The sequence below is a fragment of the Phaeodactylum tricornutum genome, chromosome 5, assembly GCF_000150955.2.
Source record: "Phaeodactylum tricornutum CCAP 1055/1 chromosome 5, whole genome shotgun sequence".
In the NCBI taxonomy this organism is placed as follows: domain Eukaryota; phylum Bacillariophyta; class Bacillariophyceae; order Surirellales; family Neidiaceae; genus Phaeodactylum; species Phaeodactylum tricornutum.
In genome coordinates this window covers 1,056,305-1,070,197 of record NC_011673.1, presented here as the reverse complement: position 1 = coordinate 1,070,197, position 13,893 = coordinate 1,056,305, and the positions used below count along the sequence as shown (strand labels likewise).

At 49.4% G+C, this 13,893-nt stretch overlaps 4 protein-coding genes and 1 pseudogene across 5 annotated transcripts, besides 1 other annotated feature; 3 read left to right on the top strand and 2 right to left on the bottom strand.

Moving 5' to 3' along the window:
• Window positions 1-1,769, bottom strand: PHATRDRAFT_45034 (predicted protein; the record flags this gene model as incomplete). Its single annotated transcript, XM_002178870.1, has 4 exons — window positions 1-103; window positions 127-1,521; window positions 1,573-1,619; window positions 1,688-1,769. The coding sequence occupies 4 exons, from the start codon at window positions 1,767-1,769 to the stop codon at window positions 95-97; spliced, it is 1,533 nt and encodes a 510-aa protein (XP_002178906.1). The 3' UTR covers window positions 1-94.
• A 513-nt stretch (window positions 1,770-2,282) lies between these two features.
• On the top strand, window positions 2,283-4,947 carry PHATRDRAFT_45033 (predicted protein; the record flags this gene model as incomplete). Its single annotated transcript, XM_002179079.1, has 2 exons — window positions 2,283-3,882; window positions 3,950-4,947. 2 exons carry the CDS (start codon window positions 2,283-2,285, stop codon window positions 4,945-4,947), a joined length of 2,598 nt encoding a protein of 865 aa, XP_002179115.1.
• Window positions 4,948-5,337: 390 nt separating this feature from the next.
• On the bottom strand, window positions 5,338-6,009 carry PHATRDRAFT_34622 (predicted protein; the record flags this gene model as incomplete). The annotated part of the gene is made up of 1 exon (XM_002178869.1): window positions 5,338-6,009. The coding sequence occupies one exon, from the start codon at window positions 6,007-6,009 to the stop codon at window positions 5,338-5,340; it is 672 nt and encodes a 223-aa protein (XP_002178905.1).
• A 741-nt stretch (window positions 6,010-6,750) lies between these two features.
• On the top strand, window positions 6,751-11,178 carry PHATRDRAFT_45032 (predicted protein; the record flags this gene model as incomplete). The annotated part of the gene is given in 2 exon segments (XM_002179078.1): window positions 6,751-7,008; window positions 7,028-11,178. 2 exon segments carry the CDS (start codon window positions 6,751-6,753, stop codon window positions 10,706-10,708), a joined length of 3,939 nt encoding a protein of 1,312 aa, XP_002179114.1. The 3' UTR covers window positions 10,709-11,178.
• Window positions 11,179-11,316: 138 nt separating this feature from the next.
• PHATRDRAFT_45031 lies at window positions 11,317-13,054 on the top strand (annotated as a pseudogene; the record flags this gene model as incomplete). The annotated part of the gene is made up of 5 exons: window positions 11,317-11,688; window positions 11,867-11,939; window positions 11,961-12,302; window positions 12,462-12,514; window positions 13,016-13,054.
• Window positions 11,317-13,054: a sequence feature (predicted protein).
• Window positions 13,055-13,893: the final 839 nt, after the last annotated feature.

The following is a 13,893-nucleotide window of genomic DNA, read 5'->3' as shown; positions in this document are numbered from 1 at the left end:
TTCCGACAAGAATATGGGGTCTTGTTCCAGCCAGGATGGGACGTGAGCGATCAAGGATTTGTCCGGCCACCGCACCTGTACGTTGGCACGCCCGCTAGTTGTACTACCGTGATTGATATAGTTTACCATTCCGCCGTAGGGTGTAAGTATGACGGTTGAATTGCGATGGGCAAAGCTGTAGTTGAGGACAAGATCGTAACTGGTGCGCGGTGTCGTGCCGTTCTCACCGTCGTTGTCATCGTTCCCAACGTGATGATCGTGTTCGCTGGGAGGATAAGTGATACGTAAAACTTCACGCCCGTGTAGTCCAATATGAATGAGCGGGGCGTAGCCGACTACGCTTCCGGCCGGGAGATTACGGGTAGCAAAAGCCCCGCGTCCGGCTTGGGGTAGTGTGGAGCGACCTGGTCGCAGGTGATCCTGACAGTAGCCGTGTTCGTCTAACCAGGCTAGATCACGGATCGACTGTTCCCGAATGAACTGTCGTGCAACGGAGGACTCGCCGCTAACATTGTCAGTTGTCGTATCAGTGTGTTTGCGGTGTGTGCCGGCTTCGTGGATAGCCCGTTCGACGTCGGCCCAGGGAACGTTGCGGGGCAGATTAGAAAAAGGCTGATTGGGCAGGGGAAAGTCCTTGACAAAAGCAAAGAGCGCTTCCTTGACGTCGGGAGTGAGCGCATCGGCGTCACGGTGCGACTGCACAAATTCGTACAAATCGTTCTGCAAGAAGTCTTCGGTCACATCGAGGACTTCATCGAGTGTGACTTGCACTCCCGGAATGGACGGTACCCAGTAGTCCCCGTAGGAGGCGAACAGCTCGGCGCCGGGGGCAATATCGGTGACGGCGGTAGTAAGCGCGCTGTGGTAGGGCGAAAAAGCACCGGTACCGGGATCCCGCGATCGGTGCAAGCCAGCGGTATCGTAGGTGGATCCGTGCGTGCTCTCAATGTTGTTCATGTCGAGTACCGAGTTGACGGTGCAGCCAACGCCCGGCACAAAGACGGCGCGGTTGTCGATGCGGTTGCGATCGGTGTAGGTTTCCAAATCGGCGACTTCGCCTTCCCAAATATAGCGATCCCAGAGTGCACCGTCGGCAATCCCTTCGACGTGCTCGCCCCATTCGCGGAAGAGCAGCGGAATGGCGATTTCTGGAAAGTTGACAACGTCGTCCGTCCGGAGTGCCTTGCCCGTGTAGATTCCCAGGTTCGTGTCTTCACCCAAAGTACTCGGCGCCATGTACACACCGCATTCGAGTCGTGGCAGCGAAGACACACACGTGCCGTCGAGCTGCACGGTGCAGTCTGCGGAAGCGTCGGCGGTCACGCTCGTCGTTCCGAGCCTTACTAGCGTCGGTAACAACGACAACGACAACGATACAAGAGGTCTCGTTCGCACCATACTATGGGAGCCCTTTGATTGAGGACGAGAGAGAGTGCTCGTGAGAGAGAGTGTGGAAGGGTAACTTTGTTCTTCGATCGATTGTTGGAAGCAACCAAAAGCCTTCGAGGCGTTGGTTGTTTCCTGTTAACAGTAAGAAAGTCTTTGGCGTAATCGTCCCCCAGCGTCACGGACATTTACCGCACCCTTGCTGGTGCTCATCGCATCGCCGGCTGTACGGACTGCCAACGGTCGTATTTAAGTCCGGGTTCGTTAGACACAGAACAGTATGGTATGGACCGGTACTTACAGTTCGTGTGGAAACTACTAGGCGTTGGATCCCGCAGGGCTGGCGAATGGAATCTCACAGAAGCGGGGTTGCCGGTTCTCATCATGTCCGTTGGTGCAAACCAAGCGTTCGAACATTGGAAAATGAGAATCACCACGCCTATCAAACTTCGCCCAATTGGGAACGAGTCCAAGCAATCCACGACGACGAAACATCGTACTACTGTGTTGTTCCGTTCCATGAGTGAACGTCACATACATAGATAGATAGATAGCCTACCAAAAAGGAATCTCGAATCGTCGTGGCATGGGTTTGCTGTCGGATAGAATGTATGTATGTAATTGTAAAATTGGCTTCCGAAACACGGGCTCGCAAGGCGAACGGAACGGCAGAAGCTTGTCGTTGCCTTGACCTCCCTCCTTGAAGAGATTCAGTACGGGAGAGTCCTGTCCTCTTTCTTTCCACTCGAAAGTCTCGTGACCAACGATTCTTTCGTTCCGTCGACGAATTCTTGAGTGACGATATCGCGTACACAGGTCGTGATTCGGTCTTCCCAAACGGCCCGTCGACAACAACAACAACAACAACAACAACAACAGCAGCAAGTAGTAACAATATGAGCAATTGGTTCGCCCGACTCCGGCAGAAATCGCCATCGTCCAATTCATCGGCTAACGGCGCGTTTCCCATCGATCCGAGCGTTCCGGTAAGCCCTTATGCTACGGACCGACGCTACCGTCTTCCGGATGAGGCGCCACCAAGTCCCCAGCCAGGATTCGAACGCACCACCTCCGGGACCGCGGCTCTTTGGCGAACAGATACCGTGCCCTTCACCGAACCACAGCCAAAGGATCATCTCTGTCTCCCCGATGCCGGAAATATCATTAATGCCCGCGTGGACGGCGTAAGTCCATTGACCGTTTCGAATGCTTCCACGATATACAACGCCCACGATAATGACGATGATTCCAGCAGTCTCCTATTCACGACTATTATTCCACAAAAGCCCCGACACGACGACACCGTTGTGACGAAACCATCGTCGGGTGTTTCTCCTCGATCCGCGCAATTGTCGAACGCCACTAGTCCTCCTCGTCTTTCGAGTATGCCTGGTACCGACCAGACCACACCCTACTCGCCTTCGCCACCACAAACAATGTCAGCTGCCACTATCGTGTCGCCCCCGTCGCCAGTAGTGACTACTCACTATGGGGCCCAGACTACCCCCGGTATCGCCGAGTCGCGTAAATCTTTCTGGCAGGAAAAGGCCTTTCCGTCGGGCGACACGTATGCCGAATCGCCCGCTGGCAGCGATGATTCGCCACTCTTTACACCACCCCGAACCGATGTCCGTACACGCACAGCCTGGCTTGAGCAAGCCTTTACCCCTTCCGGAGGCGGGAACATGGAATCGCCTACGAAATTGAAACCGGAAGTTCGGCTCGAAACGCAACGCGCTCCGCCCGTCAACATCGAGCCGTGTCCGATGGAATCTTGTCCCCCACCGACTCCGCTCTCACCACCACAGCCTTTGTCTACGCGAAAAGAACGCGAACCTCCACCAGAAGATTTGTCAAGTCCCGGACAGGCCCCGGAAGTATTGGCTTGGCGAATACGGGACAAATCCAAAGATACCCACGCCTGGGCCTACAACATATGGTACCGCCAAGGTTTGCTGGAATGGTGCCCACCAGAATCCTCCGTCACCCCTACATCAAACTCGACACAAAATCTACCGCCATTTGTTGCCTCAAGTGTGCACCCTCACAGGGCCGTAGTGGACGTCCCGGACGATCAGGGGACACTTCCTGTGAAGGCATCGCCGCTCAGATTTCGTCCTCTACTGACGCACAAGCAAAAGGAGAACGATAGACCAAAGGTTTCGACCGTTTCTTCTATGGGAGAAGTCGAGTCGTCCCGGACGCAAGCCAAAAATTGTTCCAAAGACCCTACTGTAGGCTCGTATCAACAATTGCGGGTGAAAGTCTTGGCATCCAAGGAGGATGTTGAAAAACCTGTGTTGATCGAGCCTGTATCATCAGATGTGGTGATTACAGAAAAGGTCAAATCGGAAACTGTTGAGTGTGAGAAAGACTCCATGGATATCGTCATGAACAATGGAATTAAAAAGCAATTCACTGCTGTTACAACTCAGAGTCCGTCGGTCTCCAAGATGTCGGATCACCCTGCGCAATATCTAAACACTGGGAATGATAGTCGACGTACGGCAAGAGAATCACGATTCGAAGAAGGATGCTGCTAGCTTCACTGATACGGCCGAAGAAGAGACAGTGAAGCAGAATGATAGACCAAAGGTTTCGACCGTCTCTTCTATGGGAGAAGTCGAGTCGTCCCGGACACAAGCCAAAAATTGTTCCAAAGACCCTACTGTAGGCTCGTATCAACAATTGCGGGTGAAAGTCTTGGCATCCAAGGAGGATGTTGAAAAACCTGTGTTGATCGAGCCTGTATCATCAGATGTGGTGATTACAGAAAAGGTCAAATCGGAAACTGTTGAGTGTGAGAAAGACTCCATGGATATCGTCATGAACAATGGAATTAAAAAGCAATTCACTGCTGTTACAACTCAGAGTCCGTCGGTCTCCAAGATGTCGGATCACCCTGCGCAATACCTAAACACTGGGAATATAGTCGACGTACGGCAGGAGAATCACGATTCGAAGAAGGATGCTGCTAGCTTCACTGATACGGCCGAAGATGAGACAGTGAGCCCGGCACTCATTCAAGGTTTGTCCGTTTCGAGAGTAGAACCAATTCAACAACACCAAGATACTCAATCACAAGATCTTGCCAGCATGTGCGGCAATGACAGCCAGAGTGTAGGTGCATCGGGATTGCGACAGGAGCCGTTGACTCCGTTAGAAAAGGCCCGCCGCAAGCGTAGTGCCTCTCGGGCGATTGCAGGTCACGTGCGCATGGTCACAAGTACGCGATACACATCTTTTCAAAAAAGCCGCCGGGCCCCTATTTTGAGCTTATTCGGTGGACCCAATCCGGTCGGAGTAGACGTTGAGAAACGCCCCTCGGTCGGAGTAGACGTTGAGGAACGCCCCTCGGTCGACTCTGAAACACAGTCTTCGCTGCCAAACAGCAAGGGGAATCAGGAGCGAGGCGAAGCCTACCAAGAATTTGTATCCGCCTACAGGAACTACAGCAGAGACCGTACATCACCTGCTCACTACGCAACGCGGATACAGGCTCTGGACCGATTGAACGCAGCGAAAGTGAAAAACAGAGTCCCTCCGCTCCCAGACGCATAGACGGAGTGTAAAATGCTAAACAATTGAAAAGAACTAGCTATTCAATGTCTACGGTTACTTTTTCGAGATTATACTACCAACTTTTTTCAGATAGCACCAAGTGGCATCCGGAGGAGGCGACTTTCTAGAATAGCATGCGCTTTGTATCAACCGCTGTTCTATCGTTGTTTGCTGAGGCGTCCGAAAGTGGAGGAGTGCATATAGTTGGTACACACATCTCTTCGACCCCTACATGAGTGTGCTCTCCAACGCAATTTCGTTCCATATACCGCTGGATTCTTCGAGTCATGATCGGTTTCTATTTGCGCAGATGGAGTCAATCGAAAGAGCGGGTGTTGTAGGACTCACAGATACGTCTTTCCATAAAGACCGCTTAGCAAAAAGCTAGCCTCATTCTGTTCCACCTTTTTCAAACGAACGCACAAAGTTTTGGAGAGAAATTAGCACTTGGCGAACAGATGTATTCTTGGCCTTTGTTACGCGTTCTTCCATGGATTCTCGATAGGCCGCATACCGCTGTGTACGATTCATGGTAGAACTGTATATCGAGTCTGAATCCAACACAGCCCCGTCGCACTCCAAGGGTTCGAGTAAGAAGTCCTGATAGGATTGTAACGTTCGTTGAGTTTCCTCTTCTCGCTCGACGACGTTCAACAGTTCATTGACAAGTTCTTGCATAGTTGTTTGCCGGAGCGACACTCGATTCAGATATGATACGGATGAGTCACGGCTAGACGATTTGTACTCGAACGGATTGAAACCCGACGGAATGATTGGTGTCGTGGAGGGACCCAAGTTGGAGGTGGCGATTTCATCGTTCTCTTCTCGGTCTCTGCCATTCCTTTTATCGACAATAGAACGGAGTGAAGAGCCAGACCGATGGTGGGGTGCTGCAACGATTTTCCAGCGTCTAGCTACGAATGCGTCACTAGCAGGGGAGAGGTTTGTGGTGGGCGGCAACGCTGAAAACGCTGTAGCCGCCGTGCACGTGAGTAGAAGAATGACTCCCGGACTTGCTCCCGTAATACCAAGCACGAGAGCCGTCGATAGAGAAACCCTCATTGCAGGTGTACAGCAAGCGACTGTGTTCTGAGTAGACTAGCAGGTCTAGCAGATTGATACGGAGTTGACGTATGTTGTTCTTCAGGGCAGAAGAGAATTTTTATGTGAACGAGACGAGGCGTCAAGAAAACGTTGCCTCTCTAACTTTCGTGAGGGTGATCGGAAAACCACCTTTTTTGAGACATAGAACGGACAAGCATAAATTCTTGTTGATGCTGTGTATCTTGAGGGTCGAGTTTCCGACAAGACAGTCGTCCTAGGTACTGTACAAATCAAATAGGAAGATTCTGTCGCAGCTTACGAGGAGATTCGCCAGGGTCGAATTCGGAAACCTGCCCTGACGAAGTGTCGGTTTTCCTTCTTACTATTGGACACGATGTTGGTTGACGGTACACAGGACACTAATGTAAATCAACCCATGTAAATCGGATTGTAATTTACAGTTACCTGCTTAGCTTGCGTTGTTGTACAAGGCAGGTGAGTGCGAACGAATGTTCAGTCTAGCTTTTCCTTTGTGGAAAGGTGTGGAGACAGCAAAGACAAAAAATATATTTAGCGGAACGAAGGTGAAGGAGAGCTGCTTGTGAATAGAGCACGAGCCAAGCATAGCGTAGCATTCCATTTCAAAAAACGTTCTCCGACTGTTTGACAAGTTTGCTCCAAACTCGGACAGAGTACCGTTGAGGAAGCTTGCAGTCACTCCGTTCCTTTTTTTAGATAGGTGCAACGAGAGGAGTTGACATGGGGCGCTCCCGAGGGCGATCCGTTTCGAGTGGGTCGTATAAGGAAATGAACACCAGTTCGATCTCGACCAAAATGATGTCGCCTGAAGGGAGAAACGGTAGTACCGCCGAAGTAACACGAGAGCGCGTGTCGGTGGTGCGGGAGGTATTGCAAGCTATCCTGATGCACTCAAATCCTACCTCGGGTCGTTCGTTTCTGCATGGTGAAGCGCTCTCAAGTGGTGATTCGCACATAGTTGCTGCTGAAGTCGATACTGTTATCCAGACTTCACCAGATTGAGCAGCTTCACAAGATCCACTCCAGCGATCACAAGGCGGGGGAATTTGCTTGCAATCTGGAGGAACAGATATTGACGCTCCCAGACAAAGAGTCCGGGTACACGCCACTTCACTGGGCAATTCTGCGAGGCGATCTCGCTAGTATTCTGTTGCTCGTGCGCCATTGCCTGACGGCCACGCACGAACACGATTCCTTGTCTCGTCGTCTATCGAAACGACCTATGGACGTACTGCAAGGTTACGGCACGAATGTTAGTGTCATGTTAGCAAAGCTTATTGCGGCACGGGACCAGGAGGGGCTCACTCCGTCCGATTTACTGGCGATACAGCAACGCTCCGAGCTTGCAGCTTGTCGACAAGCGCTCCTATCAATATCCAGTCAAATAAGTTCGGTCTCGACAGGCAGGCAAGATAACACTTGGCTGAACGCTTCTGGATTGCATTTGACTGATGCGGATGAAACAGACGAAGCGAGCGACACTCTCCGAGATACAATTCATCTTGAAACAGAAGCCACAGAAAGTTCGTTGTTGGATTGCAAAAGGAATCTGTCTGAATACGGTTGCGAAGTTTTAACGTTTGGAAGTGCACACATCTGCGCGTCAGGAGTGTCAACTAGTGCATCATGTTCCAGTAGCGGTACTACGTTGAACGCAAGGCCTATTGTTGGAGCGGCCACTTCTCGTCCTCAGCGCGTCCAGGCCTTTGGGCAGGAGCGAGTTGGACGCATGGGCGGAGCAGTTTCTGTCTCAGCTGCATCGCACCATACGCTGGTTCTGACTCGAAATGGACACGTGTATGCCTTTGGGCTTGGCAAAGGCGGCCGTTTAGGAACGGGAGACGAGTCGCATTGCGCTTTACCAACACGAGTTGTAGGCTTATCTCATCACAAAGTTGTGGGGATTTCGGCAGCTGAGTCCCATTCCCTCTGTGTTACAAAGACTGGGATCGTCTTTGCTTGGGGATCGAATCGCTTCGGACAGCTGGGTTTGACTTTGGATGACTGTAGCACACGATCCGTTCCCCGGAGGATCGATAATCTCAAGAATACGCAATGTGTCGCAGTTGCTGCCGGTGCCAAGCATTCCGTTGCGCTTTCCAGAATAGGGGAAGTTTTCGTATGGGGTGACAATACGGCGGGGCAATTGGGTGTGAGTCGACGTAACGGAACGCACCGTGTACATCGAGTAGAAGCTTTGTGGGGTACATCGCCTCCCAAAGTTGCAATGTCCATTTGTGCTTCAGAAAAAACGACTCTCGTGCTGACGCTACCATGGGGCCGCACCGGCGTACCAGTGAACAGCATCTACACTTGGGGACACGGCAACCATGTGCCAAGCAAGATTCAACTGAATCCGTCGGTCGAAACTCGAAACCGCTTAGTGAATCCTGTTAGCATTGCCTGCGCTCGTTTTCACAACGTAGTAGTTTCTTCGGACGGGTTAGTATACACATGGGGCTTACACGCGGAGTCCTTGGGAACCCCAGTCTCAGCAAAAAAAGGCACTGCAATGGCTGTGCCACAATTGGTACAAGGTATGCTCCCGCACAATGGGGGAGGTGTTGCTGTTGGTGTGTCAGCGTCGGAGAATCACACTGCGGTTATCACGGATACGGGTGCCTTGTATACCTGGGGGGCTGCCTATGGTAAAGATGTGCTGGGCCACGAAGGAATCCGGTGGCAACCGGACCCGAAACGTGTTCCAGGAATTCATCGGGCCGTTAGCGTGTCGGCTGCAAAGGAGCATACGGTTCTTCTTGTCGGTGCTACCTTTTCACGGAGTCCCCATCGACGGTCGGACTTCGTGCCCTCCCTAGAGAGCCTTGCCGCCGAGATAGTTGCGCATCATGTGGACCTATTTAATGTTATCCCTGTTTTGATAACCGCTGAACGGATACATTCCCCGTTTTTGGTTGAATACTGCGACAATTTTATACGCCGCAATCTGGATGCTGTTTTGGACTTTGGGCAGAGAAGTGTTATGAACGTCTACTTGGAAGAACAAATTGCAAAGATGTCTCCTCGGGGCGAAATGAGCCAGGATGGACATATTCATCCATTGTTTTTTGACATTGCACTGGCAGGCGCAGAGAACAAGAAGATGCAATCTTTGGAACGTAGCTCGTCTTGCGGTGTACATCAGTGGCTGGAAGCCTGTACAGGGCTTCGCGACAAAGCCTCTACGAAATATTTTGAGAGGCATCACAAACTGTCGCGCGCTTTTACATTGGCGGATACGAGTTGTTCCATGAGGCCCCTTTGTCAGCCGCCTCAAAACAGTACAAGAGGGATCAGCGGGAATGGAAAAAATGATCGTTCTTGCTCGGGCCAGTGCAAACAGGTAACTTCCGAGATAAACCTTTCCACCAAGTCTTCAACGCTAGCGAAATTTGACGCGTTGAATAAGGAGACGCGAGCACTTCGAAAGCGCTTGGGTCAAATTTCCATAATCGAAAAGGCTGCAGCGGGCGTGCAGTCTTTGACTCCAGAGCAGCAAGAGAAGGTTGCTCGTCGATCTGAGCTGGAGGCAGATCTGATTGCTCTCCAACCAGCGCTGAAGCAAATTGGTAGTCACTTGACCGAAACGAGAATGGCAGAAAAGAAAGTGCAATCAGAGAGCCATATAGAGCAAGCGGAAGAAGCGAAGATTCAAAATGACAACGCAATTTCCCTATTTCGATGTGAAGTCTGTTCCATCACATGCCCAGACCTGCAAAATTTAGAATTTCACTTGAACGGTCGCAAGCATCGGAATAGAGTCGCCCATTTAGCATTCAAAGATGAAGAACAAGCTAGAAAAGCTGTAGTTAATGAATGCAGGCGGAGGCAAATATTGGGTACGGAAGGAGGTGGCGGAGACAGGGAACATTTCTCGTCTCGACCATGGCAGTCACAAAATGGCAAAGCAATGACCTCACTACCAAAGTACCAGCTCCCCCCTCCACCTCACCCTTTTTCGGGATCTGTGCCACCAGTTGGCCGTGGAGAAAAAAAAAGTTTGCAAAACATAATGGAGGAGGAATCTCGCTTGCGGGCGGCAAGCAGCAAGGAGCCCACGAAGATACCAAAAGTAGGCATCGCGAGACCATCCGAAACTTTCAAGACTCTACCACGATCTGTACCTCCAATCATACAGCCGCTTGGATCACCGTGTTCCAGAAAGTCAGCCCCTCGGGCTTTGCCAACTGCCACAGTCAGAACCGCAATGCCAGTTTCTATGCTGCCATGTTCAGCAACATCCTATTCCCCGGCTAATTCTTCACCCAAAGCATTGTATTCACTGGGAGACTTTTGGTCACCAAAAAAAGCAGCACCGCGGCCTGTAATTCCCGCGGTGGCTTCTTGGGCGTCCCCCAGAAGCAGCCCTTCAAATTCCGCAGTCACTACCCCGCCGAGCCAAAGTCTTAAAGATATACAGCAACAGGAAGAAGACTTGAAAACCAAGCAGGTTCCAAGCTGTGGGGAAAATGGAAGGTGGTACATTGAGCGGCGGGAACGTGCGGACTCGTTGACCGAGATTCAAGCAAAGGAGGCCAGGGAAAAGGAGTTCCGTCGCTTCGTGGAAGAGCAACGCGAGATAGAAAAATCAATGATGCACGAGCTGGTGACCAGTAAAGAAGCGGACAACAAAAACCCGGCACGTAAACGAATCCACTCAAAAGGCAAAAGGAGGTAACTTGAGTCTGCACCGAAACATGATTTGTGAATACGAAGACCCGAACAGGGGATAAGGTAGACAGGATTAAAAAGGTAAAAGGCAGCAAAGTTTTGCAGCAAGAAATGAGCTATACCAGACGGACGAGTTACCATGAAAACCCTCTGAACCTTTGCACACATGCTTGTTGGCAGTATCAATCAGGAGAATCCAAGGTGTGGGCATTCTAGCCTATACTGAAAACAAAAGAATATGGATCCACTTTGTGGGAACCATAAATTAGGCCAAGAAGGCCAGAATTCTCTGTTTTGTGTTCCAGAATTAGAGGTCCGGACCGTCTATCTACTGTACTGGTAATCAAAATGTCTGTCTTAGAGTCTCCGGGTGCTCTCTGGATACCGCGCAATGGTATCAACAGTCACTCAAACTCCAGAGCTAGTACCATAGCGCTATTGGTAGGGAAAGTAGGTAGTTCTGTACACTTGTTCTCCAACAACAGTTAGTGACAGAAAATTTGTGTCCAAATGAAACCCCCGGAAGGAGAGCAAGCACATGCACTGTCAGTCTCTCTCACTACCTATCAATCTTTGACCATCTGATCACAGTAAATCACATCATTTACAATTAATCCACTACCCTGTTGAAGGTGATAACATTTGTACCGGTGTCCAATATTAGTCATTCACTGTGAAACACAAAGGCGCAGTTGATTTAAAATTGCTGAACCAACAATCCATCAGCTATTGCTGTCACTGTCTGTACAAACAAAAAATCTCTATCAACCCAAGGAAAGAGGATGTACCAGTATCCACTTGCCATTCACTCAGATAGAACGTCATTGCCCATAATGGCAACTATTTCTAGCTGGAACTGTGCAGAATGCTTGCCAGTGTTGCCAACACACACTACGGCATGTTTTCCTTCTACGCAAGAGCACTACAACAGAGACAATGCTGGAATGGGCGGAAGTGACGGAGAGGAAGAGTTCTCTGTTTGCAGTATGCAAGGTAAATCTGATTTTTTGAGAACACAAAGTCTCGTCTGCCAAATTTGCCCATTGGGTACAAGTATCTGTGTTGCTGCGGAATTGTTTTGTCTTGAGTGTGTTGTGTTGTAAGTTGGATGGTCTTGTACTTTTGCACACTGTGTGTATGTCTCACAGCTGATGTCCTGTTGTGTAGCTCTTATTGACCATGTCCAAACATGAAGATATCCTTTGTGACACGGATACTGCCTTTACTTGCTTGCAGGTTCCTCCATTTGTTGTTGAACAGTTCTTTTATATGATCCGCAGTGACAACGGCAAAGTGGCTTTGCAGCAGCTGGCGCGGACCCTTGATTTTCAGGTGTCCTTGGGACAAATGCTTGTGGACAAGCGCAACGAGGCAGTTGAACATGGGTGCAGGGTTTTCTTGATTCTCATGGACGCAGTGCATGTGTACTGGAGCAATTATTGCCTCCCCATGCAATGCACTGTGGTGCCAAATGTACCGGCAGGCATTGACACCAAGGGATTGGATGAGATCTCAATGGCAATGGTAGTGGTATTGCTGGTGTGCAAGCGGGGATAGCAAGACAAGTGCACAAGGGCTGGCGTTGTGGTCCAGGTTGCCAATGCAAAGGAGACAAAGGAGGAAAAGAGCACAGACATTGAGGATGTTGAGATATCCATGGAAGAGAACAGCAATACTATATCAACAAGCAATGCTGGCTCCCCAATGGAGGAATCTAGTGGTGGATCAATTTGGGTCACTGTGGCTGCAGTTGCAAATGCTGTTGTGGTTGATGTTGCAGAAGAGGGGTCCTCAATGGAGGAAGGGACTTCAATGTCAACTGGAAAGTTGGTTTTGAGTACCGCCTTGCGCAATTGTGCGTGTGCCTTGAGTCATGACACCCAAGGCAAGTTGGCCAAAACAAGTTGTTGTGTTTGGTCACAGATTGCAACAATGATTGTTTTGGACTGGACTGTTGAATGTCCAAATACATCATGTGACTGTTTTGGGTCTCAACCATTACCATGCTCAGAAGCGTGGTTACTATGACAAACTTTCCCACAGTAGCGTGTACAAAACTGTGGGATTGATGAAAGTGGCCCACGGTGGTGCTTAAGACCGTGGAACTGGACCACAGTGGTTTTGACACTGTGGAACTTGATGAAACTGAATATATTTGGCTTTAAGTTAGAGCTTTTAAAATAAATCTTAACAATGATTGTGTGAAAACCATATTTGTTAGTTTGTATCTCTTTGTTAGAAGTCAGACAAGTCTTGATCACCTTGTGCTATCTTCAAGAAGCCAGGAGATACTTGACATTAACATCCAAACTTGGTGGCAATGGAAGATGCAAGCAGTGGTAGTGTGGGAGGAGCCAACACAACCAATGCTGATACTGTCAAGGTTGGAGCAGAGGAGTAGAAACAAGAAAGACCAACAACTAAGCAAAGTAGTCATTGTTTGTGGCTTAAAAGGAAAAGGATGGTTTGTGGCTAGCCATGTGACTTATTAATGCCTTACAATTTGTGCCTGCTATTGTGGAGATTGCATGTAATCCACTATATCAAATGTTTGTGTTGGACTCATGTGATGGTATGTTTGTGAATGCAGTGGAAGTCCCTGTAGTAGATGTACATCTATTGGAGAAGGTTGTCCTGTACACCAATAGATAGTCTATAAGTCTCTGTCTTCTATGCTACTTTATAGTATTTACTATCAGTTTTTGTGAAGGGGGAGGAACACTCTTGTGGAGCCTGCCAAAGCAATCATTGCTTGTGGCATAAAAGGAACAGGATGGCCTGTGATTAGCCATGTCAGTTGTTGGTGCCTGCTCCTGTTGAGATTGAATGAATTACATCATATCAAATGTTTGTGAGGCCCTACTGTGATTTGTAAATGCAGTGTAAGTCCATGTACAAGATGTGCATCTATTCAGCTATTGGAGGAGATTGACCTGTGCACTAATAGATTGACTCCTTATCTTTATTCTGTATGCTACTTGACTGTCCTTGCTGCTACTTTCAGTACAACATGAGGAATTTCTTATTGTTTGGAAGGCTGTGCTTAACTGTAACTTAGACCACTATTTATGAAGTATAGTAGTTTGACACACATTTTGTACCAATTGCAGTTGAGCATCCAGTTAATCATTGCATTCTTTCACTACTAACTGTAAAAACACAAAGCCCCAATAGATAGGCAAAGAAAACCGG